Genomic DNA, 27,966 nt, shown 5'->3' with positions numbered 1-27,966 from the left:
GTTTATTTCGCCTTCAAGGATTTTGTTGGACAACAAAGGAATTCCAAGTCAGAGATTTTTTGACCAAATCATCCATAGAAAAGAAAGAACTGCTTCCTAATAATGTCTGATTTAAAATACAACTTCTATTTCAGACTTAATTCACTTTAGAAAAACCTGAAGTTAAGTTTAAATACAAGTTATACCAAAATAAAAGAAACAGCATTAAGGTGAAGTGTCCAACAAACACATTTAACTAATTTAAAACAATTTATTTAGCCAAAAATAAATAAAACATTTTTGTTAAAGTTACATTTTGGATTTAGACAAAAGAAAAACTAAGAAAACTTTCCTTTAATTCACATTTTTGTGATGTTTCTGTTAAACCTACTAACATGACAATAATGTATAATGTTGGTCTTTTTTGTCCAAAATGTATCAAACATGTTGTGATTATGTATTTGTTCAAAAATGTTCTTGCAAAAACCTAAAAATAAATATAAAAAACTTTTTAGACAGAATTTCATTGTATTTGGTGTTGTGAGGTTAACATGAACTGCTAATTACTGGAGGGAAAAACAACTATACCCAGACAAATTTAAGCTAATTTACCGTAGTTCACATTTATTCCTGAAAACTCGTGAAAACTATTATTGGATTTCTTTCGACCATACTTTATTTTTGTGATGTGGTGTTTAGAAGTCATAAGGATAAGATTCCATGAAGGAAAGAGCTTTTCGTGAAAGTCCTTTCTCGTTATGATTATGAAAGCCTTCTTGAAGCTGAAGTTCACACAGTTTTCCAGAAGCATCTCTTTTGTGTCCCTCAGGTTTCAGAAAGAGTCAGGACAACCTCTGAACCCGTCCACCACTACAGAGATGCCTTCCAACAGCTTTTCTGCTGCGATCATGGAGGAGAGCAACAACATGACTGCCACCGTGAGTCACACCACCACACACCTTTGGACGCCTGGTTTTTGGCAGGTAGATGGATCATTTGGAGCAACAGCAGCCCTGTCATTATCAGCTCCATTAGGATTAGTCAAAGAAACATGGTGGTCTTTCCTATTCAGCTAGGTTCCTACACACGGATGTGAGCAGCTTTAGCTATAGTCACACACCTCTTTACCTGTAAGGGTGCTGCAAGTTTTTGGGCTGCTGTTTGTAGGTGGGGGGTGGAGGAGAGGAGCGGCTGCATCTTAAGGGGAGTGCAGGTGTTTCTTGCAGTTCCCCAGCTCAAGGGTTGTCATGAAAATGGAACACACCATTGTCGTGCGTGTGGTTAAGTGTGTCATGAGGTATTTGTAAGAATTACATAAGTTACACACTTATGACGGACAGGCGATGATGTCATACGGTGGCCTAACTCCAGTCACTAGTATGGTGCCCACTGGCTCCTTACTGACCGTGCACAAATGCCGCACGCACGTTACCCCGAATTTACACGGGTCCATCTGCGGTGCATCTCTGTCACATTGCGACGGGAGTCCATCTCCCAATCTTCAGTTAGTTTACTTTGTCTCTGTTTGGTCTCTGGTCCTCCCCCCCTCTCTGGCTCCCAGAGGAATGGTTTGTCCTGCCCCCCACCCCCCACCCCACCCCCTGTCGGGTAACTCATAGCTGGCTGGCTGTCTGTCTACCGGCCTGCCAGCTGCCCAAATGCCGACATAAGCAAAAGAGCTGCGCGGTGGGCCGGAGCTCGTAGGAGCTTTGTGTTTGGTAGGCGAAGCAGCAATCTTATATTTTCTTATTTTCATCCCGACAATAATAGATCGATCATTCTTGTTTTATTTTTCCCCCTCTTGAACGAATATGGGTCACAGAGCCACAAAGGTAGCGGCAGAAAACGGCTTTTGCAGCAAGACGGAGTGCATATGTAAATGAATCCAGACATGAAAACGTGATTACCGATGCTTTTGTGCTTTTTAAAATAAATAAATCTGATCTCTAAACATCCTCCGTGTCTTCAATGAAATGAGACACACACAGACACAAATTAATTATTTTGTGGGAATGAGATATTTATTATTTTACCCATGTCAGGTCACGGGCTCAGTATGAATGGATTAAAAATAGAATTCCTGCGTAAAGCTTGCGTTGTGGTACGGAGAGATGGAAGCCAGACGGAGACATTGCAGAGGCAATGTAAACATTTCAAATGATTATTGACAGCTCTGTGTGCTCGTAGGATGTCCACACAAACTCATTTCCTCATTTCTAACAGTTAGGCTGCAGAAGGGAGCGCACACTTGTCACGTGAACAGCTCTAATCGTCTCCTTGCTTATGTGCACAAAATGTGAAGGGTCAAAAAAAAAACGTCTCTACAATGCGCCTGCCCCTGACCTACTTCACCCTCATTCACCCTTACGTGTTGTGTAAGTGTTCCCTACAACCTGCCCCTGCAGCATGTCCATTGAAAAAAAAACTTGCATGAACATCTTTCTACGGGATTTGATTTGATTTGATTTATTGGTCTATTTCAAGCATTAACCATAGACAGTCCAACAAAAAAATAACACAGATATGTCAAACTCATCGTCCAGAAATCATCGCTGTGCTTTGCAGATTTAGTCAATTACATTGATATCTTATTGACCGTCGTAAAAAAAATATAATTGATTTATGATTGACTCATTGATGGTCGTCAAAAAAATCATTAACCATTTCACATTAAAGTTCCCACACCCACATATTTGGGATTTTATTTCAAACGCCCTTTGACCTTTAACTCCTCTTATCTTCCTGTTGTGTAAACTAAAGTTTGGTTGTACATTTTCTTGAATTTATGGATGTTTGAACATTGTTTCAGCTCATTACTTAACCCGTTCCAAAGTTTAGTGCCACACACCGACACACAGAAACTTTTCTTTGTGGTTCTTATCAGTTGAATCTTGAAGTTCCTACTTCTCGTTCCTCGTACTTGTTTGACCATTATTCGCCTGCAGACGGCCCGCATCCACCCGTAAGGGCAGTTGTGGCATTTAAATGAGTTTGTCTGCGAGTCTCAGGACTGACGCCTGGGTGGAGGTGGCAGCATGACGAAAGCCGTTGGCTGTGAGGCCGTGTGACAGACGCAAGCAGAAATTATAAGAAGTGCTGCACAGAATCGGCAGATAGAGCTAGGAAGAAACTAGAGAATGACGCAGGTGCTACCTTCAACGATAAACACAGAGAAACACAGAGAAAAACTTTCTCCGTCTCCACACAGACGTTTCCTCCGTTTCCTAACACCTGCAGCCTCAAACAGGCGCAATGAGGCCCCCGTTGTCCGTTACTGCTTCTTCCTCTTTTTCCTTCTCGTGTATCATTCTGTCTGAAAGTGAAACTTCCTTCCTGTCACCATTGACTGCTCTGTCTTTTTGTCTCCTCCATCATTTTTCTGTCTGTGGACACCAGCTGTCTTTGCCCTTTTATTGTTTGTTCACTAAAATCCCACATTTTGTTGACCTCGTGCTGAGTACGTTTTACAATAAAAGGTCAGTTTGTCACTTCAAAAGCTCGTTACTGCAAATGTGACATAAAAAAAGGTTAGTCTGAATATTTACAGTTCAGTCCTCATCACTGCAGACAGGATAAGGTTTTTGTAGCATTGTTTGGATTTCTTTGCAAGTGTGGGCTTTTGTTATGTCATTTCGGTGATGTGATCCAAAGTGGAAGAACAGGTGAGAGAGTCTGGATTAAACCTTCTAATGTAGAAAATAGAGCAGCTAGTCTACCGTTCTTGGAGAGCTGCATACTGTCACTGGAAAAATAAGTCCTGAAGCAGTTAGTCTGCAGGACAGGAAACGCTCTGGTGGTGTAATCAGGTAGGAGTCTTACGCAGTACTGCTTTACAGATCCAGTCTTTTCTGATTGGTTATTATTGTGTGGCTGAGACGTCAGTCAAAGTCCAGGCTTCGCCCTGCAGCTGGTGTTTACGATATTCCATCTGATTTCTGATTCAGATGGAATATGGGTGTAATATTGAAATGTGGTTTCCCTCAATAAACAATGAAGACTTGTTATTATTTGTGAGTATCTTGACATGCTTTGCATGATCAGTTTTTCCTGCATCATGACATTATAATATTTTCTGGGGAGAGAGGGAAGCCCCCTCCCCACCAGAGTGATGGGTCCGTTCCGGGACCTCAATGTTTGGAAACGAAGTGGGGCAGTTAAAGGTGGAAAGTGTCTTCCTGCAGGCGGCGGTGAACAGAAATACTTGTGGAACTGAAGGTCTGTCCGAAAACGACAGCGGTGTGGAGCTGACCAACGAGAACAGCCCTCTGACGGCGGCTGAACCGCCGTCCCCCCCCTTCAGCCCCAAACACAACCAAGACGCTGCCTCATCACAAGGTACCCATTGCGTGTCTGTGACGCTGCTCTGCATCTTGAGGCCTTTATGCACTTTTTCAGTTTTATTTTGAAGGCAGCAGAGCTTCCTGTTGCAGGCACAGCCTCAGCATCAGGTCAGAACTTTGGAGAGTTCATGTCTCAGGCATGAAGGTGGAAGCTGGAGCTGTTCGTCTGCAGCATGGATGCCTCCTTTAATCCCATTTTGATGATCCTCTGGATGAATTTACTTATTTAAGTCCATGGGAGCAAATGATAGTTTCACAGAACAGTTGTGAATTTTCCGAACGATAACTGTTAGTTTCAGTGACATCATATCTCTGCAGAATGTGGATCCTCTAACAGGGCTGTGTTCTATAGTGGCAAGCCCATCTTAGATTTTGCTTTGATGCTTGAATTTGGACCTCTCTGTCTGGGAAATGTTTATCTAGCAAAACTTTGAGGCCTTCCCTTGGTTTCATCTTTCTTTAGATGGTAACTGCTGCTTAAGGGGAAGCAGGAAGAGGAGCAGGAAGAGCCCAGAGGAAGGGGAGCGTACCTGGGACTCCTACAGCGAGGTACCTGCCTGGGACTTCAGCTTTCTCCTGCAGATGATGTGTGGCTTTCTGGAGTTGTTTGTGTTTGTGTTTTCCCAGGAAAAGCCTCCAGCAGCTTCACAGCTGAGCTTACGGGAGAAACCTCAGCCCAGGACCATCTACCAGGCTGGTCTGACTCTGCAGAAACACACCAAAGCACGCAGACAGAGCCGCAAAGAGGAGCTCAGCGTGTCTGTGGTCAGCATTACACATGTGTGCCAACAAGCTATCTATCTATCTATCTGTCTATCTGTCTATCTGTCTATCTGTCTATCTGTCTATCTGTCTGTCTGTCTGTCTGTCTGTCTGTCTGTCTGTCTGTCTGTCTGTCTGTCTGTCTGTCTGTCTGTCTGTCTGTCTGTCTGTCTGTCTGTCTGTCTGTCTGTCTGTCTGTCTGTCTGTCTGTCTGACTGAAAGGGGTTCAGTGGGTCAATAAAATGAGTGTCTGTAACCATGGTTACCAGTCATGGCTGATTAAGAACAGGGACAAATGACCTTATCTAAAAAAGGTTTGTCATAATTTTAGGAGAGCAGCTCGTTCAGGAGGTCACTCTTTATGTGTCTACCTGCAGTAATCTTGCTTTGCATTTTGAAAACAGTCAGTTCTCTCTGTTTTGTGGTGAAGGGGACTAAACAAAAGAATCAACGTCCATTTGTGTGTTTTTTGGAGGTGTTAGGAAATGGTTCTATCTCTGGTCAACTCTTTCATCCAGAAACAGATGTTTTTTTCATTTTTTCTTTGTTGTTCTGGTACTTTTTGACAGACGGACAGACAGAAGATACTGCAAAAGCCTTCCTAAAGATTTAAAGAACTGTTTTCTCCTCGTCTCACTAAATGATAAAATACACAGTAGACGGCCGTCTCATGCTGCTGCTGAAAGCTCTGCTGTGCTGGCAGAAGAGTGAATGGAGAAGATGACTGCTGTTGCTGTGATGACAATAAACTTTAAAACCGTTCTTCTCTCCTGTCTCCAGAGATGGAGGATGTCTTGAGTGGTAGTATGACACCCACTTCTGTGTCTTTCAGTTCACCTGTGGCCCTCAGGGGTCTGAAGGCATCTCTGGTGGGCCCCCGGACACCCCTTGTCTGGATCTGATTGAACAAGACTCCAAAGACTCAGCCCAAAGCAGCAGCACCGCGTCTAGCTCCGGAACCCAACCAGAGTACAATGTGAGTTCAGGTGTTGGCTTTTGTCCGTGTGTGCGCATGCTTCTGCTTTTGAGAGGAGCATGAAGCAAAAGTGTTAGAACAGAAACCTGAAGACGGCAGATCTCTGCTGAGAGAAATCCTGAAAATGAAGCAAATCTCCTCAAATTTGACCCTTAATTGTTGGACGTGAGTCTTTACTGCAAACCAAACTCTCACTCACCCTCATAATCCTGAAGCTCACTTCCTTTTCCGTCTGGGACCTTTTTTTCCAGCGAGATGCTGCCCCTCTGTTGCTGATTATCATGAGGATGTGCATGCATCCACAGCTTCTGCTCGTCTCAGCTCACCTCTGTTTGATGAATTCTGTCACCGGGTTGTGTTTTCTCAGCAGATGTTTACTCATTTTAAAAAGGACAATTACAATTTCAAATTAAAGCAATCAGACGCAGATCAGACTGGTCTCATACTGCATCCTGAACACCGCAGTCCTCAGACTCTGTTCTATGCCTAATCAATACCTAATAAAAAATGAGTACCTGATTAATAAAAGCTGAGTTGAGAAGAGTGGTCAAGCGTAGATGCTAGCTTTCAGAAGACTTCCTTTTTTGTCCCAACATGTCCTTAACAGCTGAACAGATTTGAAGGCCTCTTGTGTTAGACAGGTTTTACAGTAACGATAGGAGGTTATGAAACCTTTTACACACGAGGTGTATATTTGAATAAACCCCTTCTGAATTCGAGGCTAAACCTAATTTATTTTGATTATGTTTGCATGAATACAAAATAAGCAGAGCAACTGAACCAAAACGGCCGTCGTCAACAGAACAGGAATGAAGCAACAGTTGAGTCGCGGACAAATGTAAAGCGGCGATTGTCGTGTTATCAAACAGATAAAATGGTCCAACTGTTTATTTGTTAGAACATTTATTTTAAGACAGCAGAAAACACTTCTTACATGCTTTTCTGATTCTCATTACGCGACACGCACCCAACAGGCGCTGCTGTGATGTCATCATAAAAGTTACCTTGTAGTTCCTGAACAGAATTCTCTTAAAACAGTGACATAAAACCACTACGATGAGACACAGCAACCCATTGAAAATGTGATCGGATTAAATTAGAATCATTAAAACGATGTTTAACGTGACAGACATCTTCATTCTTTTCACTGTTTTCCTGAAAATCTATAAGTCATAAACACTTAACAGTGAACCTTCTTAGCCGTCTTCTTGTCAGTAACCGCCCTGCAGCATGACTCCACGGACCAAAGCAGCAGTAAACAGTGTTGAGCCTGACGTTGATACAGATGCTCAAAACCTGTGAGAAAAATATAAAATTTGAATAAACTACTCAGAGAAAGATTGCCAATTGCAGGACTTCCATAATTTCTGCCTCTAGCTGCTTTGTCCCGCCCTCGTAGTTCCTGACCAACGAGTGAAGAGATATTTTGTCACATTATTTTGTTTAAAAGCTTTAGTCCAGAACAGGAAAGTCTGCTTGACGGCAGTCTGAACACAGACCAAACGCTAGGTTCAGGACTTGATGGGGACCAAATTAAGGAGACCCGGTCCACTGTGTTAAATGAAAACAGCTTAAGCCTTCGAGGGGTCTTTATCTTTCTGTTAACAGATTTTATTTGGCACCTCTGTAGAACTGTTAATGGGAAATTCAAAATGACAATAATCTCATTCCCTCTTCTTTTTTCTTCTTCCAATAATGAGAGCAGGAGCTTTGTTTCCTGTGTGTAAATGCAGGTGTTTGTTTGAATCAAACTCTGCAGTTTTGCACAAACTAAACCTTTTTCTGTCCCCTGAAGTCCACTGCAGGCTCTGTAGTGGTGAAATGCTTTCCAACCTTCTTCGTGTGTGTTCAGGACAACAAAGGCTTCTGCATCGGTGAGATGGTGTGGGGCAAAATCAAAGGCTTTTCCTGGTGGCCGGGCATTGTAGTGACCTGGCGAGCCACTGGCAAGCGGCAGGCCAGTCATGGTATGAGGTGGCTGCAGTGGTTTGGAGACGGCAAGTTCTCTGAGGTAAAAACACAAGCTGAGGTTAGGATTGTTCACTTGGCACTGAGGTTTGAGTCCGTGCTGTTTGTTCTCTGCAGGTCTCAGCAGACAAGTTGGACTCCATCACTGCGTTCCCCAAGTTCTTCAGCCAGGCGTCCTACACCAAGTTGGCCTCCTACCGCAGAGCTATCTTCCAAGCAATCGAGGTAACTTAGTTGATCCAACAGTTTCCTTTTTTTGTACTAACTTGTTCACAGTTAAAATGTTTTGAATGAGATTATGACACATTTTTCTTACTTACTGTGCCTTTTTAACTTTTTCTTTCCATTCTGGGAACCAGGAGGGTAAAATCCTTTTCCTTTGATTGGCTCACATTAATCTTAGGAACCCAAATGCAGGTGCCAAAACTGTGAGTGTGTCTGTTTAGTTGAATGCAGGTGATTTCCTGTTGACACTGGTGTGGTGGGTTAGTCACTTGTGGTAGAAAGCGGTGATTATAACTGGAGTTCACCTGTTCACTCACTGGTAATGCATGTCAGTTGGTGCGGTGAGCCGGGGATGTTGACCACCTTCGTCATCGTTCTTGACAGTAACGGCATCGCCACAAATACATGTGAACGCTTGCTATCACTGTTAGTGCCACGATAAAAGTGGATTATCTCATCTTGCATGTGAGTGTGACCAACGCTAATGTGGGCTAGCACCAACTGATCTGAGTCACGGTTTCTATCCCTGATCAGGAGTGAGCATGTTGGAGGGCCACAACCCTACCACTCAAGAGCAGTGGGAATCTGTCAATCAAACGTTTCAAACGTTCAACATGAGACCACGTACTTTGATTGAGGCTAGGCCTGCACAATATACCGCAAATTTATTGTTATTGCGATATCAAGCGGTGCAATATGCATATCGCGAAAGACAGCGAAAACTGCAACAAATGGTTACCTTAAACAGGCTAAAACAATCTTATGGCAACTTGAAGCATTTAACAAATCAAATAAATCCCTTTATGCATATGACCATTCGGATGGAGCCCTTTTATGTTAGATGTTTGCCTTCTATGTTGACGTGGGTCATTTGGAGTACAATTTTTAAACTGTTACAACAAAAAGAAAATGATGTTTTTGGTTGTTGGCTATTTGTTTATATACCACAAGTTATATCGTCATCGCAATATTTATCACTTATATCGCTTATCGCGAGTTTTCCTCATATCGTGCAGCCCTAATTGAGGCATTCGATCGGTCAGTTTATAACTTGAATAACTTGCACAAAGCCCCTAAAGTGACATAGAAGTAAAACAATTAGAACTGGTTTCTAGTTTGCATGAGATACTTTTTGGTGCTCACCAGAAAGTCAGCACACAAGTTGATCAAAATAGGGGATCTCCTGCGCCCAAACAAACGACATGACTTTACATCTTGTTTTAGGTGACGTTCAGAGATAATATAACGCTGACGGACAAGAAAAGCTGCACGGTCAAATAAAACTCAATAAGCTCATGCAATTGGGACAGAGGGTGTTTGTATTGTGTTCATTCTGGGCTCCTTGTTCTGGACTGCAATGCAGTGAAGCGAAATTCCGAGGGCCTTGAACACCTCACAGACGTAATAGCAGAACAAGCAACAGGTGCGCACCTTGTATCTGGCATCAACCAATGTGACAGACGGAGGGCACCAGAACGAGAAAGGAGGACAGAGAGTAGGCAGGACAGGGTTTACCCCCCCCTCCCGGATCACAGATCAGCTCCTCCCATGACTCCGGATCAAAATGTTCACTTTGTTATAGTTTGAACCCTGCTTTGCTCCATATCAGTTATTTTACCGCTAAAGTTAAAGAAAAAGACAGATTCATTGAAGGTGTTTTATTAGTATTTGATATGAACTGGTAAAATGTTGTTCCCGTGGGTCTGACAGATGGCCAGTGTACGAGCAGGAAAGATTTTTCTTCCTTGTGACTCTGAGAACCTGGAGGAGCAGATCAAACCCATGCTGGACTGGGCCAATGGAGGCTTCCAGCCCAAAGGCAAGGAGGGACTCAAACCCTCACACAGTGGAGGTGAGGAGGGCAGCAGAACAAAAGCCTTTCTCTTTTGGCTCGTAAGTCAACATGGAAGTGAAGTGGTTGTTTCTCCCAGCAGATTCCAACCCGCTGGACCATCAGCTCCTGAACGTTTCTCTGCCTGAATACTTTCCTGGTGCAAAGAGGCCCAAAGTTAGTCTCTGCAAGAGCAAGGCCGTCCCCGAAGAGTCGTACTGCAGAGGTATGGTCTGAGGAACTGTCGCGCTGTGTGCATCAGAATACAACCTGTCGGGTTAGAACTTTGGTTCAAACCATTTGATCTTATTGAATAGGCCTGCACAATATACCGCAAATTTATCGTTATCGCAATATCCAGCTCTGCAATATGCATATGGCAAAAGACGGCGAATATCGCAATAAATCGCAAACCCAAAATGTGTTAAAACAATCTTCTAGCAGCTTGAAGCATTTAACGAATCAAATAAATCCCTTTATGCTTTGACCAATCAGATGGACGCCTTCCCATTGTTGACCAATCAGATGGAGGCCTATTATGTTAACCCTGGTCCTGAAGAGCCTCAACCCTGCCTGTTTTCCAGCTCTCCTTAACCAGCTTGCTGTTGATTGGCTGACTCAAGTGATTTCACATCCTGATTGACTGAACACACCTGATTTTGGTTATCATTATCGAGCAGTCTAGGGAGAATTGTGAAACAGACAGGGTTGAGGCTCTTGAGGACCAGGGTTAGCCACCCTGACGTTTGTCCCCCATGTCGATGAGGGTCATTTGGAGTATAATTTTTAAACTGTTGCAATGAAATGGGAATGATGTTTTTGTTTATTTTTCTATTTGTTTATTTACCGCAAATTTATCGTTATCGCAATATTGATCACTAATATCGCATATCGCAAGTTTTCCTCATATCGTGCAGCCCTATTATTGAAATGATCTGAACTGAGCTAAGCCAAACCATGTTCAACTGTTTGTCAACCAGGTTAACTCATTTCAAAGTTGATTCCAGGTTTTGCAGGTTTCTTTATGAACTTAGATTTGATTATTTTAGATTAAATTATATTAGATCAAGTTAGATCAAAGTGGATTGGGTTAGATTGGACTAAACCGCACAGGACTAGATTAAATTATATCAAAACTGGATTAGAATATACAAAACTTGATTTGATTTGGTTTAATTGAATTAAATTGGATGAGGCTTCATAAAACTAAATTGGATTTGATTTGACTGAATTGATACAGATTGGATAGGATTAGACTAGACTAGACTTAATTAAATTAGATAGGAATAAGATTAGATTAGATTGAAGGATTTGATCTTTTTGCCAGCAATCTGGGAAAAGTCTGCCAACATCCAAAACGTTACGGATTTGAAACAACAGCGTGGAAAACAGAACTAATCAAATTTTCCACATAAAAGGAAATGCAGGACATAAATACAAGTTTACAAACGGGGTGGGATTATATCAATTCACTTCCTCCCACTTCCTTTCAAGCAATCTATTGAATCCTTGTTGACAATCTTAATATTTAATCATTTCATTGTGTCATGAACTATACTCTATAGAGCTAATGCTAATTTATTAAGAGTAATAATTGAATTATTTACTAGTGTATGTGGACATATGCGTATTTTTAAATCAATGTATCAAATGTTTGATAAATCCTTGTATATATATGAATTTCTGTTGTTATGATTCGGATTCACGTTTAATAAACGTGCTATGAATGAATCATCTATTCCTCTAAATGTTTTGCTCAAAATTCTTAAATTGCTTGTTCTGCAATAGTTTGTAAATCAACTGGTTTGTGCACCAGCTGTGAAGCCTGCTGGTGTTTTGGACACAGTAACTTTTAGGGAATTTTGGGCCCCAAGGGTGGCTTTTTATTTTTTCTTCATCTGTCAGGAGCTTTTTTGTCTTAAATAAATCTGCACAGTTTGTCAAATGAAACAGATGATAATCCTGACTGATCAGTTCAGGCTTAATGTTAAATGTTGTGGTTGGAAGAATAGAGGACGATAAAGTCTTTGGCCTCCTTTGCTAAAAAATGTCCTTAATTGTAGAGCAGAGGGACTTATGGAGGATTTTATTTTGACGGACTCTTGTATCTATCTTCTGATTTGTGGTCAACACTGTTCCATGTTTGTCTCTCTATCAGAACAAATGGTCAATGAAGTTCGAAAGAAGAAAATAAACATAGAAGGTAGAATTCTCCGCCATCTTTCACTACATGTTTCCAATTATTGTTCTGTACATTTTGTTCCGATGCATCAATGTCTCTTTTCCGTCTTTCTGGCAGAGTTCTGTCTCTCTTGTGGGAATATGAGAGTTGTAACCTTTCATCCACTTTTTGAAGGAGGCTTGTGCCAAACATGCAAGGTGAAGCATCATTTTCTTTTCATTTTAAGAGTTAAAAAATGAGAAATTATGCATGTGTGATGTTGAAATCTGGTAAAGACAGAACACAGAAAGTGTTGCATAAATCTTTACCTCATTTTGTATTAAATATTTGTAATGTCCAGGTGTGCAGCACAATTCCACTTCGAACTACAGTCCATACAAGAAAGCAAACTGCCAAGATTAGAACTGTCATTTTGAAAACTGAGTCTTGTCTTAAAATATGACTCAGTCCCAAATCTAAAACTGTAAAAATGCAACAAAGTACTTAGAATATTAATGAATAATTAATGAAGGGTCTATTTTCAAACTCGTCGATATGCGCTTTAAAATATAAGGCGCATTAAGTGAGACAAGAGTCTGATATAAGTCAGTCAGACCTTATTAACTGTGCTCACCGTCATTCTAGAACTTGTTTGTAACACGCTACACGTTAGCCACGTTAGCGTATTCACAATGCCTGTAACTCCCAACCATTGACTGTATAATGTAACTGGACGATTCGCGTGTGACATCACCCTTAGAAAATGCCTTGCTTCCGGTTCCAACCAATTAAAGTCCATCCAGTCGCCATTTCTCCACGATATGTACATCTCCATGCTGGAAGCCGTGATTGGTCTGAGTCTACATTTCTATGGCAACCACTCTCCAATCCGCAGTAAGCATTTTAGAAAGGCCCCACCCCTTCCATCGGAAAAAGAGCTCGGGAGAATCTGTCTTCAAGCTTCAAACGTTCGACCACCTACTTTTATTGAGGCATCTGATTGGTCAGTTTGTTACTTGAATAACTTGCGCTACAGCAAAAGTGTCGTGAAAAAATTAGGATGATCACGAACATGTCAATAAAAGGTAGAAGAGTAAGAATGGTTATTCTCGGACACAAGCTGGGGACTGATCACCCCCGGCTGGGTCGCCCAGGTGAGGGTGTATGATGATCTAATACCCGAAACACCCCAAGACCCTGGGGGTTATCACTGAGGATGTGTCCGAGCTGCACCAGTTGGTGTATTTAGTTACTTATCATTGTTTATTTCTCTAAAGAAGTCTATGTGATTTGATTTTTTTTGGGACCAGCGGGTACTTCCTGTTTGGAACACGAGGGGGGAGGGGTCACTCAGTCCAGCTCTTATTTACTGTCAGTCCTCCCAACATTGTTTGCAACATGTGAAAAACCAGCCTGACATGGCTAAAACGAACGTAACTGCGCTAACTCCTCACCTTGTTAGCAACACAGGCTGTCTGAATTCCTTCACTACTCACTATATAGTCCACTATATGGTCCCTTCGCCATTTTGTAGTGCTGTCCAAATCTACAGTTCAAACATCGAGTGCCCGGGAAATTTCCCAGAAGTCTCTGCGAAAAACCAGTGTGCATCGATGCTCACTAGATCAGCGAATATAGACCGCAATGCATTGCGTTGGAACATTTTTTACCAAAAAATGTATTTAAATGTATTTATTTTTTTATAAACCATCAACGTTTTTATCTTTAGAAGACAGTGGACTCACAAATAAAGGCCTCTAAACGCTCATTTTATTTCTATTTTAATTTCATGAAATCGATGACTTTATATCCGCTGTTAAAAAAAAAAAGGGTTCAAACTGCTTTTAAAATTCATGGCACTACATAGTGCTGCACTATATAGTTGTATAGTAGTTGGGGTTAGAGTGGGAATTAAGACACAACCTTAGTCTTGTTTGCAATCAGGCCAATCAGGGGACAAACAGGACCTGGTGGTGTAACATCAGAACATTTGGAATGCAGATACATTTGCTTTTAATTTGCTACACAGGTTAAAGTGTTCTCACGTGTGTGAGTGTGTAAAGATGGACGACACAAAGAGGAATGACACAGGATTGTCACTCTTGCAGGCAGAAAAAAACAAAAAGAAACATTAGTTTGAGATGTTTGTCATCTCAAGTCTGGTTTTTGTTGAGACTTGTTTTCTTTAAGGTAATTGTGATGGTAAACATTTCTGTTTCTTTCTAGTAAATTCCAGTTTTTTGTCAGTTTTCAGTTAGTTTAGTCACTGTTGTTGTTTTATTTTTGGCTGAACACAGAGTTACAAGCAACATTCTCCTTGTTTACGGCAGCCTTTTTTCTGAGGGGACATAAACTATTATCAGTTTCTTCTGGTCCACAGGACGTTTACCTGGAAATGTCCTACATGTTCGATGATGATGGCTACCAGTCCTACTGCACCATCTGTTGTGGAGGTCGAGAAGTCCTGCTGTGTGGAAACGTCAACTGTTGCAGGTCTGCCACTCACTGAGAGCTAAACGGGCAACTTCCTGCGGCCCTCTGTCAATCGCTGCCACTTCCTGCAGGTGCTTCTGCGTAGACTGTCTGGACATTCTGGTTGACCCTGGAGCGTCTAACAACGCTCGGTATCTTGACCCGTGGCGATGCTACATGTGCCAGCCGCTGATGCAGTACGGCATCCTTAAACGCCGACACGACTGGAATCTGAAGCTGCAGGAGTTCTTCGCTAATGATAACGGACAGGAATTTGTGAGTCGGTTTGACTTTTCTCCCAAAAGAATCCTTAATCATTTCCTTAAAAACTGTTTATTTGAGTTGGACCCTGTGAGAGAAAACATGACGACCTCCATCCTCAGTCTAGATTTATTGTTATTGTTTTTATTCATGGTTAGTTTGGGGGATTTTATGTGTCAGTTCAGCTGCATTTCAGTTCTTTTACAGTGGCTCTGAGTTTTTAATGATCACAACTGATATGTGTTTGTGTATTGCAGCCATGGAAGATTTTCTGACCCATAAAAAGTTTTTGGTTTAGCATTAATGGTACATTTTTAAATGTAAGGTATAGTCACATCCTGTTGAACAGAGGGTAAGCCTGTACAGGTGCTACAGGTAAATTGAAAATGGAACGTACCATGGTCGTGCAGATGGTGCTCGCACTTATGACGCATGGTGATGACGTAAGATGTCTGCTTATGTTCTTGCCTGAAAATCAATAACCAACTTCATTCATGACATTAAAGTCCCCCTCCAATGAAAATTTTGTTTTTGTTTTTGACATGTACTTTGGGCATTTTTCTTATGAACAAATGGAATGAGAAATCATTTCATTTTTACATTTCTGAGTATTTCTGAGTCCTTTTAAATCGCTGTCAATCAACGGCCCAGGAGTGCATGTGCATTGCACAATCGCCCTGATCTGCCCCATCCAGCGTGCAAATCAGCTCAGGCGGGGGAGAAGAGAAGATGGCACATTGCTGCATTCCCCGCACGCACTTAACTGCATCAAAGGCTGGATTTTATTGTTTGCCGCACGTATTTAAAGTTAAACTTAAAGTTAAAAGTTGAAAGTTAAAAATTAACTTAAAGTCCCAAATGTGTTCTCTGCATTTGTGTTCTCGCTCTGGCCGAGTTTGCAGGTTTGCTGTCCCGCATTAACCAGAGAGGGGGAAAATAAAAACATGAATAAAATCAGGGCACCTTTTTCCAATCATGAGGTTCAGGAGGCCTGAGCAGGAGGCATGTATTATTATAGCATAATACTTAGATGGATTTACAGCAGACCTTTCCAGGGTGTACCCTGCCTTTGCCCAACAGTAGCCGGGACAGGTCTCAAGCAACCCCGTGACCCCAAAAGGGATAAAGCAGGTTAAGAGGATGGATGGATGGATGGATGGATTCACAGAATACATTTCTGTTTAAAGGTCTAAAAATCCGAGCTGTTAGCCTTTTGTATGAAAATATTTCTGACTGAAGATCAGAACCTGTTACTGGGACGGTTTAGCTTTACAACATTTAAACTTTATGTGAAAGGATTGTTCAGATTTCACATCATTTTGTGCCTAATAGAGATGCAGCACAAAGCCTGACATGATTTCTAATTTTTGATAACATGTTGCTGTACTGTAGGAAAAACCCCAGATTTACCCAGCAGTCCCAGCGGAGCAAAGAAGACCAATTCGAGTCCTTTCCTTGTTTGACGGCATTGCAACAGGTGAGGTCCTCTCATTGTGTTTCCACTGGATTCTTCAATGTTTTGGCATCTACTTGAAGTGCTTAAGACTGGATAATGGGTAAACAGAGAAGTCTGCTTGCATAAGTCCACATCCATGACCTTCTACCATATTAGTGATGAATAGACAAACAGACAAATGTGATCCTGTTATTTTTATTTTATACGATGTTGACACGTTTGTGGGTTTTCGCCCTCAGGCTACCTGGTTCTGAGGGACCTGGGTTTTAAGGTGGACCAGTATGTGGCATCAGAGGTTTGCCAGGACTCCATCTCGGTTGGTGTTGTCAGACATGAAGGAAAAATCCAATATGTCCATGATGTCAGGAACATCACCAAGAAAAATGTGAGGAGCTCATTGATTTGTTTGTTATGTTAGCTGATCTGATAATCTCTATCATCACTGCATTCGAAGAATAATTTTTCCTTTTTAAATGTTGTGTAGGTCGATGTTTTATAACCTTTTGTTTTTTTGTTTGGATTTGTTTAGTTATGTAGCAGGAATTGAAGATTTTGTTCGCCCAGTAGGCTGGAAGTGAAAACTAGAGGGGTTGTGGTCAGAGTAGAGGAGATCTAACCTGAATGCTTCAAAGCCGCAAACTGTAAAAAGGCTTCTGTCAATTTTCCTCTGTGTTTCCCCAAAGTTTCCCTCAGCGTCACTGTTGGGTGTCAAACTTCAGTCCCTAAAGGCTGCAGAAACAACAAGGGGTGTGTTCAAAAAGGCTGTGGGGGACTGGAGTTTGAAACCCTCATGCATGTTTTTAACTCAGGCTAACAGCAGCTGTCGCCCTGATGTCTCCCTCAGATTCTGGAATGGGGCCCATTCGACCTGGTGATTGGAGGGAGTCCATGCAACGATCTCTCAATCGTCAATCCTGCAAGAAAGGGCCTTTATGGTTGGCACTTCACATTTAAATAATTATTTAAATGTTAATTTTTTACACTTTTTTATGAAAATAAAGACCGTCTGTGCTGTAGATAGTGACCTAACTGTTTGGTTCACACAGAAGGCACAGGGAGGTTGTTCTTTGAGTTTTACCGCCTGCTGAGTGAGGCCAAACCTAAGGAGGGGGAGGACCGGCCCTTCTTCTGGATGTTCGAGAATGTGGTTGCCATGGGTGTCAATGACAAGAGGGACATCTCTCGCTTCCTCGAGGTAAGTCATCGAAGAAAGACAGATTAAGAGTGAACACAGAACAACATTTATGTGGAAAAATGTTTTTTAAGGGCCTATACCATGCTAAATTAAGCTTTTAATTGCATTATAATGGTAATTCCTTACTATAAGGTACCCCAAAGTGGTATTTTGATCCATTCACACATTTCTGAGTATTCCTCTAAAAATAACGCTGCTCTCTGAGCACCAGCCCCTCCCAAGCCACAAAAACGGGCGGGTTCTCACATTGTGACATCACAAAGTCAGGAACACATCGTTTCCTGGGATTGAAAGTGGTGGTTGTGTTTTGTTTTTCCTTTTTCTCCCTGCAGTGCAACCCTGTTATGATCGACGCAATTGAGGTTTCTGCTGCCCATCGTGCTCGATACTTCTGGGGGAATCTGCCTGGAATGAACAGGTGCTCAAACTTAAGGCAGGAAACATTTAAAGGAAATGAATGTCTGTTGGCGGTCATTTCTGCCTCTTTGTCCTATCTTTTTGAGCAAACGCGTTTTCTTTCAATGCATCTACAATAGTCACAGAGGAAATGGTTTTCTTTAAAACTACTTTCTCATGAGAAACGTATCACGTGCACTGATCCACGTGCACTGACCATTGACTGCATATGACAACTGGACTGCGTGTAACGTCACTCATACAACATGGTTTGCTTCAAGCCACCAAATGAAGTCAATTCTGTCGCCATTTTTTCATGATATTGGGGGGCCGCCATGTTGGAGGCAGACGACATCAATAAGCAGTGATTGGTCCAAGTCAGTCTGAGTCAACATTTCTATGGCAACCTCTCTCACCAATTAGGAGTGAGCTTGTTGGACGTCCACACCCCTACCACTTGAAAGTGGGGATGACTGTTCGACGTGGGACCACATACTAATATTTACTTTATTGATCAGTTTATGACTTGGATAATTTGCATTACAGAAAAAAAAATTGTGAAAAAAACGAGTAAATGTCAAGAACATGTTAAAAAGTTATCAGATCCAGAGTGTTCATTCTGACCAATAGAATGACTGACTGAGTAACAGCTGTTTATTTCTCTATAGACGGGATTTTGGCTTCTTGGGGCTTCTCCTTTTTAACCAGCATGTCTTTGCGTTCAAGTTATGTGGCCTTCGTGATGTTCCAAACTGAACCTGAAATAAGTTGAAACTGAAAAGAAAGATGTTTTTTGTTTGGGGCTGTGGCTCAGAATGTTTTTTCTTATATTTTGCACGATGAGTTTTTATTTTTACAAATATAACACCTTAATGTGACACTTTGCAGGCCTCTGTGCGCCTCTGGGATGGACAAGCTGGAGCTGCAGGACTGTCTGGAGCATGGCAGAGTTGCAAAGGTCAGCTATGTTTGCAGTGAAGACAAAAGGAAAGTTTTCGCTTTATTGGATCAGGGGTTTGACATTGCATGCTGTCTCACAGTTTGGAAAGGTGCGTACCATCACCACCCGCTCCAACTCTATCAAACAGGGGAAAGACCAGCACTTCCCAGTGCTGATGAACGGAAAGGAGGACATTCTGTGGTGCACAGAGCTGGAGAGGTGAGCCGGAGCTGCCCGTAAACGCCCTGTGGTGGACACACCCAGTCCATTTGGGTAGTAGTGATGGATGGATGGATGGAATTTGATTTGAAGCGCCTTTCAGGACACAAAGGTCACTGTACAAAAACCATAAAAACAACATCATGAAATGCAAAAACAATCCGTGCAAATGAAGTCATAAAGAGAAAGCTATTTTAAACAGATGAGTGCTGAGTTCAAATTAAAATTCCGATAAAGCGGGTCACCAGTGTGTCACACCACCACACACTCAGTCTCACATGCACACCTGGTGACAATTCAGAATCATCAGTCAACCTGTGAAGCCTGTTTTTGGACTGTGGGAGGAAGTGGGAGCAAACACACATGCATGTGGAGAACATTCAAACTCCACACAAAGAAGCCAGATTTGAACCAGGTCCTTCTTCCTGTGAGGGGAGAGTGCTAACAGCCACACCCCCATGCAGCAGCCCCCAGCCCCCTAAAACCTGTCTCACTAAATAAAATAAAAAAATGAATGTGTAAAGTCTGAGTCTGTCTTCCATATCAACCTCTTCGCTCAGTTCTTTGTTTGTGGTGATGTTTCTGCGTGAAGGCTGGTGGTAACGTTGGGGTCGTCCCTTTGCTTTTGCAGGATCTTTGGTTTTCCTGTCCACTACACGGATGTTTCCAACATGGGCCGCGGTGCCAGACAGAGACTCCTGGGCCGGTCCTGGAGCGTCCCGGTCATCAGGCACCTGTTTGCCCCCCTCAAAGACTATTTTGCCTGTGAATAACCCCCCTCTCCTCTGACGGCTTCATGTTTCCATCAGCTGTCAGCCTGTCACCCTCAAACCAATAATGAAGGGAGGTGATGATGGAGGCTGCTTTCGGTTTACTTTAATCTGCAGCTCTACACAACAACAACAACACAACCAGCTGTGCCGTTTTTCTCACCACAGAGGTCCTCCTGGAACAGATCACATGACTCTGAGCTGCAGACAGCTGGTCAGCAGAAGGTTCAGTTCTTTTTGGTTTTTGTTTATCCCAGTTTAAAGGCTTAATGTTGGATCAGACAGAACTTCCAAGTGCAAATGTGTGTCCTGACCCTGCAGGTGGATGTCCTTCATCCTCTCCACACCACTGATCTGATCTGACAGTTTAGTCAGGAAGCAGTCGAACATTCAGCGTCACATCACTGCCATGGAAGGATTTTCCTTTCCTTTTTTAAAGGCCGCTTACCAAAAAAAAGGGCCCGTTAATGGTGCATTTTTAGGTTAAAATGTTGAAGTTTCAATTTAAGTTTCCAGTTTTTTAAACAGTGGTTTGGTAAAAAAAAAACACTAATTTGTGGGAGTTAGAGCGCTAAAAGTTAACTGTAGATGTCTAGGCTAGAGCTAATATTTTGTTTTATGGTTACACTTTCATGCCTTAGTTGAAAAAGACAGAAGTGGTGTTAGCAACATTGACATGTTCCAGACAGATGAGGAGAGCGGTGCAGGAAATCCCATGTCTCGACTGCTGGTCTTCGCTCATGGCTGTTGCTGTGCTGTCACTGTCTGTTGGAAATGTGAACGGCTGAGACCGGGCTCGCCTCAGTCTACTTCACATCTTTTGGTTCTCAGTGCATCTTGATCTTTTAGACCAAACGTTTTTCCTGGATCCCAGTGAAGCTTGTTCTTAGCTCCAGGCCGAACGTGTTCCTCTGCCAAGCGCTGGATCATCTTTATTTAGGTACCGTCTGACTTTGACAGCCTCTGATCTGTCTCCTGCTAGAAGACTGGAATGAGGATGGCTGTGGCCAAGTCTGGCTGGACCTGGGCATTATCTCAGCTGCAGTGGAGCTCCTCCATGTCCTGCACTCTTTTTTTTTGTTTTAGCACTGTCGCCAAGCAAAGGCTCCAATCCTGCTGTTTAACACAAAGTGCACAAATCTGTAGTATTCAGATGCTCTGTCACTAACCCTGACTTGCCTCAGTGTTTAGCTAACTCAGTGTTTTCCACCTGTAACTCAACTTTTATAACATTTCATGGGGTTAATTTATAGGATATAATAGCATAGAAATCTTGCTTTGCAATTTTACCATTGTACTGCAGAATGTAGATTGTTCTGTGTAGTTTGCAGGAACATTTTGTCTGTTAGAGACGTTATTTAGTTTTTAGCTTTGCATACAAAAGATGTAAGTTTTTATACCAACAACTTTTTGTACTTTTATAAGAGACACATTCAAAGACTATTTTATTATTCTCTTTTTATGTGTCAGTCTGTAGAACATTTTTCAAATATACATGTTGTTTTTAAATATAGTTAAAGAACAGCTTTGTTTGTGTGCTTACAGTAACATTTTTATATCGTTTTTCTCAATAAAGAGCAGCCTGGCTGCATAAAACAACAGACATAAATGAGTCCAGTTTTTCTTTAAGACCCACTTTAATGAAAATTGTGTTTTTGACATGCTGTTGTGGCATTTTTCTGATGGTGGAGGATATTTATAAAGAAAATTAAGTTTAAAATTATAATTCTGAGTATTCAGGAGCAGACATAAAGAAATGCTGTTTGACAAAGACCTCATTTGTGCCAGAGAAAATATGCTGCCTGGACCTCAGGCTCTCCGCTGTGAACTCTTAGAAATAGGGAGGGGACATGGGGCGAAGTTGCTCCACGCCAGCTGTCCTATCACGTACTATCAATTGGACTTGGATTTAATTTTTAAATTCCCCCAAAAAAATGTATTTTTTTTATTGTCAAACAGAACTGAAGAACAGAAGGTGCTGACATTTATAGGTTCCGTTTGCGCTCTTATTCACCTCCTTCCTTTCTTCCCTACTTTGACCCAAAAGCCTCCAAACGGCTGTTGAGGCCTCACTGACAGAGGTCCCTTCCAGAGTAGCAAAGTCTTAAAATAACGTTTGATTTCAAATGGATCTAAAGAATATGTACATTATCAAAGACTGGAAACTGCTTAAAGGACACATTTGGTTTTTTTTGGTAAATCACATTGTTTGATTTTTAAAGAATTCATTTGTATAATAGAGCCAAAAAGTAAAGATTTGTCTCCAACAAACCGGTTACTTCTTCTCTAAGAAGCTCTTCTATCCTCCACTGGTTACCTCTATTAATATCACCTGTTTAAGGTGGTTATCTGTATAAAGACACCTGTCCACACCCTTAACAGTCAGAGTGTAACTTATCCACCACCATGACCAAAGAGCTGTCAAAGGACACCAGAGACAATGGTGTAGACCTGAACCAGACTAGGATGAAGCACTCTACAATAAATAGCACCTTGATGAGAAGAGATCAACAGTAGGAGCAATTATTAGAAAAGGAAGGAATAAAATATCACTATCTCCCTCCACCTGGATCTCCATGAAAGATCTCATCCGGTGGAACAAATGATCTTTAGAACGAGGAAACAGCCCAGAACTACACAAGGGAACCGGGCATTGACCTGAAGAGAGCTGAGACCACAGTAACAAAGGTTATTATGGTAACACACAACGTTGTCATGGGCTCTGTAGGTCCCCCTGCTTAAACCAGCAAATGTCCAGACCTGTCTAAGTCTGGATGATCCAGACGAGGATTGGGAGAGAAGCATGTGCCCAGATGAGATAACATTGGAACTCTTTGGTCTAAACATCATGCGCTGTGTTTGGAGGAGGAAGGATTCTGTGCAGCATCCCAACAACAACACACCCACTGTGAAACATGGGGGTGGAAACATCGTGGTTTGGGACTGCTTTTCTACAAACGGGGACAGAACAACTGATCCTATGAAGAAAAGGATGAAAGGAGTCATATATGATAATATTTATGGTAGTTCATCTTCTTCTTTCATTCATTCATTCATTCATCTTTATTTAACTTAATGTTAATGTGTTTAAACTAAACTTATTAACAATAACTATTTGTTTTAAAAGGCTGCTAGAAGTTTGCAAGTTTATTTGTATAGCACAATTCGTACACAAAGTAATTCAAGGTGCTTCACAAAACAGAAAAATGCATTAAAATCACAATACATCATAGAAATAATCAACATAAAATTTACTTTAAAAGAAAAGAAAAAAAAATTTGAAAACTGATTTAAAAATAAAGGAAGGAAAGGAAAGAAAAGTGCAGATAGGACCTTTCAGTCATATACACGGCTAAACAGAAATGTTTTAAGTCTAGATTTGAACATGAACACAGAAGAGGCCTGTCTTACGACTTCAGGGAGGCTGTTCCAGATTTTTGCTGCAGAATATTGAAACGCTGATTCCCCTTGTTTAGTTCTGACTCTGAGCACCTGCAGGAGGCCGGCCCCTGAGGTCCTCAGAGTACGAGATGGTTCATATGGCACTAACATGTCACAGATGTACTTTGGTGCTCGGCCATGGAGAGACTTGTACACAAGCAGAGCTGCTTTGAAGTCTATTCTTTCAGGTACAGGGAGCCAGTGCAGAGACCTGAGCACAGGACTAATGTGATCATACTTCCTGGTTCTGGTCAGGACTCGAGCAGCAGCATTTTGGATGTACTGAAGCTGTTTTACAGCTCGCTTGGAGAGGCCGGTGAGCAGGCCGTTACAGTAGTCTAACCTACTGGAGACAAATGCATGAATAAGTATCTCCAGGTCTGGCTTTGACACTATGTTTTTGATTTTGGCAATGTTTTTCAGATGATAAAATGCCGCTGATGTTACTGACTTGATATGGCTGTTAAAGTTCAGGTCAGAGTCCATGATTACCCCTAGATTTCTGACTTGATTTGAGGGTTTAAGAGACAGAGAATGAAGGTAGCTGCTGAGACTTTCTCTTTGTTTCTGTGGGCCAAAAATAATAACTTCGGTCTTGTTTGAGTTTAGCTGGAGAAAGTTGTTCTGCATCCACGCACTGATCTGTTGGAGGCAGTGGCTGAGTGAATCCACCGGCCCATATTCACCTGTTGTCAGTGACACATAGATCTGAGTATCATCTGCATAGTTGTGATAAGATATGTTATTACTGCGTATTAACTGCCCTAGTGGCAGCATGTAGAGGTTGAACAGAAGGGGTCCCAGGATCGATCCCTGGGGCACACCACAAGTCAAGGCCATGTAGTCTGAGACACAACTCCCAATTTCAACAAAATATTTCCTGTCTTCTAGATAAGACTTGAGCCAACTTAGGGCAGATCCAGAGATGCCAACCCAGTCTTGGAGTCTGTGCAAAAGGATCCCATGATCAACAGTATCAAAGGCAGCACTCAGGTCTAGCAGGATTAAGACAGTGACTTTGCCATCATCAGTGTTCAGGCGGATGTCGTTGGTTACCTTGATAAGAGCAGTTTCTGTGCTATGATGGGGTCTAAAACCTGACTGGAAAACATCAAATGAATTGTTTAATAAGAGAAAATCAGTGAGCTGTTGGTAGACAACTTTTTCAAGGACTTTTCCTAAAAATGGCAGATTAGAGATAGGTCTGTAATTATTCAGTACAGTGGGATCAAGACCGTTTTTCTTCAGGAGAGGTTTAATGACTGCAGTTTTTAATGCCTCTGGAAATATTCCAGATTGAAGAGACATGTTAACTATTTGAGTAATTGATGGCAACACACTGTTCAGGACAGACTTTAGAAATCTAAAGTTGAAGCTGGGGTAATTATGGTGCCCTGGGGTTCTGTCCTCTTTTCTCATCTACTTCTACCCTCCTCCTCTCCTCTATTCTTGATCATAATTTATCATTTAGTTCTCCATGCCTCTGCCTGGTACAGTGCGATTCATGTATTGTCCCTCTTTCCCTCTCCCGTTCTGGGGAGTGGGAGTGCTTCCAGATTCCAGTTGGCTCATCCGTGCTCCTGTTCCTGACCGTTTACCTCGCCTTTGCTCCTGCTCCTACACCTGGCTGTGGTTCCTGTCTCCAGCTCGACTCGCCCCCCTGACTGTCCCCCCAACTCTGTCTGGATGAAGCTCGTCTGCTGGACTTTTATATATGTAGTTGTAGATTTAGATAAGTGAATTCTTCTCCAAGAGTTCTGGTAAATCACCTCTCCGTCCTGGGGGAGGATCCCTCCTTCATGTGGACACCCCTGAGGTTTCTTCGTTTTTTCCGGAATCTGTTCTTTTAGGAGTTTTTCCTTACCGCGAAGGGGGGTCTAAGGGCAGGGATGCCAGTATAGCATAGTCAGTTTGTTAGTTCATTTTAGTATTTTCCCTTGAACTCTTTGTATTCATGATCCTTTGAGTTCATGTTTTACTTCGAAGCCCATCGAGATGACTGTTTTTGTGATTTTGGGCTAGACAAATAAAATTGAATTGAATTGAATCTTCTGCCGTTTTATCCCTTTCGGGGTCACGGGGCTGCATATATATATGGGCTACCACATATATATATGGTAGTATTTTGCTCAAAACCTCCTTCCATCAGTGAGTTCATTAAAGATGAAACGTGAAACTGATGGATATTCCACCATGACAATTATAACAAATAGGCATCAAAGGAATTGCTACTTAAAAAGCACCTCAAGGTTCTTGGGTGGCCAACAGAGAATCTAATAAGGGAGATGAAAGTCTGTGTTTTCCAGCAACAGTCCCAAAACATCACAGCTCTAGAGAAGATCTGTGTGGAAGAATGGACCAAAATAGCAGCTACGACGTATTCAGACCTGCTTAAGACCTTCAGGAAACCTTTGACCTCTGTCATTGAAAGCAGCGTTACATTACAAAGTATTGAGATGAATTTTTGTTATTTACTAAATCCTTCTTTTCTGCTCCATTATACAAAAAGATTTTTTTAGCAAACAATGAGATTTTCTGTATTATTTTTTTTACCTTCTGTCTTTAACAGTTGAAGTTAGGGGTGTAACAATTAATTGATCTTTCTATCCGGATCGATCGAGGGAACAACGCCAACAGAACAAATACTACTGTATTTGTAGTATTTGTTCTGTTGGCTCTATCTTTGGGACCAACATGATTTTATGCCTTATGTTGCTCACTAGTAGCATTGACAGCCTAAAGTTGGAGCTACCAATCATGATCCAAGGGGCTGTAACCAGTAGCGTCCTTGAGGTCCAGTCATTTTTTGAATTAATTGTCAAAGCATTCCCAGTAGTCTTTTGATGATGATTATGTCATTTTTAGCCAAAATAAAAAAAAAAAGGTTTTCAAAATCATTTTTTATGACATAATATCTGCAGAGCGGCGGCAGGAGTTCGTTAGAAACTTGCCACTGAGTTGTGGGTGGGATTGTTGGATCAGAGTATGCGTCTGCTTTTTTCTCGAGTAGCCTTTGTTTACACTATCTTCCACTAGCTTACAGCCCCTCAGAACCCCAAGCTAACAAACCTACAAAAAAAAGGAAACATATCAGAGCTACCCAGCCGTACAGTTTAGATCCAGATTCCAGCTCAGACGATGACAACAAAGACGTTCATGGATCTATTTGTCTGACGGTGGATGATCAGAATGGAGCAGGCAACAAGAAGCATATGGGCCAACATTTTTAAAACATGTCTTTTCTATATATAAAATAGGCTTTTCTATTGCAGTTTCTACGTCACAACTCAGAGATTTTTCAAACGACATTTTTTCATCTGCTCCTGATTTACTTTGTTTTGCAGTTTTCAGCTTAGTTTTCTTCTTAAATGTCCTCCATCATTAGAAAAATGCCACAAGAACACGGTAAAATACCCAAAAGCATGATTTCCATTGAAGTGGGTCTTTAAATTGGGGGTGGCTGTGAAGCAAGAGCAGCCAACCTCCAGTGGAAAGGTCACAGGTTTAATTCCCCCCTTGCCTACTCTTGAGTCCTTGGGCAAAACACTGAACCCCACATTACTCCTGGTGATTACACTCATAATTAATGAGTAGTATACTTCTGTGACTTGACATGCGTAACAATGTTCTCTGGAATGATGTAAAAATACTTCCTGATATTAAATTAACGAGCAATTATTTTTGGTTTCATGTTGTGTGATGTGTAATCATGATATCTGCAATAGTGTAGGCCTAATATGTCTGGATGATAACCAGTAAGAACTTTACAGTTGTTAGCTGATAAAAAAATCTTCATTTGGACTGCGCATGAAAAAAGTGTAAATAAGTTAAATATATGTGTTCAGATCCGGATCATGGCAACATTCTAATAAGAAGGGGTGAGATTGTATACATTTACTTCTTCTCCCTCTCAAGTCATTACTCAAAGTATTTGTCATTCGATTTCATGGATTCTTTGTTATATCTGTGTACTGTAGGTATTAGTGCAAATATGTCTATTTATGATTAAGAGTAATTAAGTCCAGAAGATAGCATCAGTTTTATTTTGAAGCTACTTTATGAAATGAACGTTTTTTTACTTGGCTACCAAACTTAGTAAATAATATTTAGAACTTTCTTGTCATAAATACTCAAAGTGCATACCAGGAACATGATAATATTGATTTGACCTTCCACAGTCCAGGTTGAGGATGGAAGCTTCTGCTCAGTCCTGCAGGATTCCAGCTCTTGCTGATGTTTAACGCTTGAATGATCCGAGTGTGACTCAGTGGTGGAGTGGGCGCACACATGAGGCCTGAACATACACACAACCCCCACTTTTAAGACCCCCACTGATTGTTATTGTTTCCACACAGGCTTTGCAGGCATCACATAAGGACCGTGTGTCTCCTAAGCTTTAACAGATACATTTAAAAAAAAAAATCAACATGAAAAAATGTAACTTTAATTGTATTTTAACATGAGTAACAGAAGCGTGGATTGAGAAATCAGTCAAATGTGTGAACGCTGGCAGCTCTAGTGAGGTTACTTTGATGTTCACTGTTCTGATGAGAAAGGTTTGCTCCTTCCCTTCA

At 41.6% G+C, this 27,966-nt stretch overlaps 1 protein-coding gene across 5 annotated transcripts in view; it reads left to right on the top strand.

The window, feature by feature from the left end:
- dnmt3bb.1 (DNA (cytosine-5-)-methyltransferase 3 beta, duplicate b.1) overlaps positions 1-21,560 on the top strand; it is a 36,364-nt gene extending 14,804 nt beyond the window's left edge. For 2 of the 5 annotated variants that reach the window (XM_020701622.3, XM_078950092.1), the window contains exons 2-22: positions 809-917; positions 4,161-4,314; positions 4,783-4,868; positions 4,947-5,099; positions 5,914-6,057; positions 7,910-8,068; positions 8,143-8,250; positions 9,961-10,102; positions 10,182-10,307; positions 12,240-12,284; positions 12,381-12,460; positions 14,623-14,735; positions 14,807-14,990; positions 16,368-16,452; positions 16,671-16,816; positions 17,276-17,366; positions 17,478-17,626; positions 17,959-18,044; positions 18,911-18,980; positions 19,063-19,181; positions 19,813-21,560. In XM_020701622.3, the coding sequence (XP_020557281.1) occupies positions 809-917; positions 4,161-4,314; positions 4,783-4,868; positions 4,947-5,099; positions 5,914-6,057; positions 7,910-8,068; positions 8,143-8,250; positions 9,961-10,102; positions 10,182-10,307; positions 12,240-12,284; positions 12,381-12,460; positions 14,623-14,735; positions 14,807-14,990; positions 16,368-16,452; positions 16,671-16,816; positions 17,276-17,366; positions 17,478-17,626; positions 17,959-18,044; positions 18,911-18,980; positions 19,063-19,181; positions 19,813-19,954 (2,491 nt within the window). In that variant the 3' untranslated portion in view covers positions 19,955-21,560. The remainder of the gene's footprint in view (positions 1-808; positions 918-4,160; positions 4,315-4,782; positions 4,869-4,946; positions 5,100-5,913; positions 6,058-7,909; positions 8,069-8,142; positions 8,251-9,960; positions 10,103-10,181; positions 10,308-12,239; positions 12,285-12,380; positions 12,461-14,622; positions 14,736-14,806; positions 14,991-16,367; positions 16,453-16,670; positions 16,817-17,275; positions 17,367-17,477; positions 17,627-17,958; positions 18,045-18,910; positions 18,981-19,062; positions 19,182-19,812) is intronic. The other 3 variants (XM_004086401.5, XM_011473025.4, XM_020701623.3) reach the window with 3 other exon arrangements.
- The last annotated feature ends 6,406 nt before the right edge of the window (positions 21,561-27,966 follow it).

Source organism: Oryzias latipes, chromosome 7, assembly GCF_053564925.1.
Source record: "Oryzias latipes strain Hd-rR chromosome 7, Olatipes_Hd-rR_3.1".
In the NCBI taxonomy this organism is placed as follows: domain Eukaryota; kingdom Metazoa; phylum Chordata; class Actinopteri; order Beloniformes; family Adrianichthyidae; genus Oryzias; species Oryzias latipes.
Note: the sequence above shows the minus strand (reverse complement) of the source record. Positions and strands in the feature narration are given on the sequence as shown.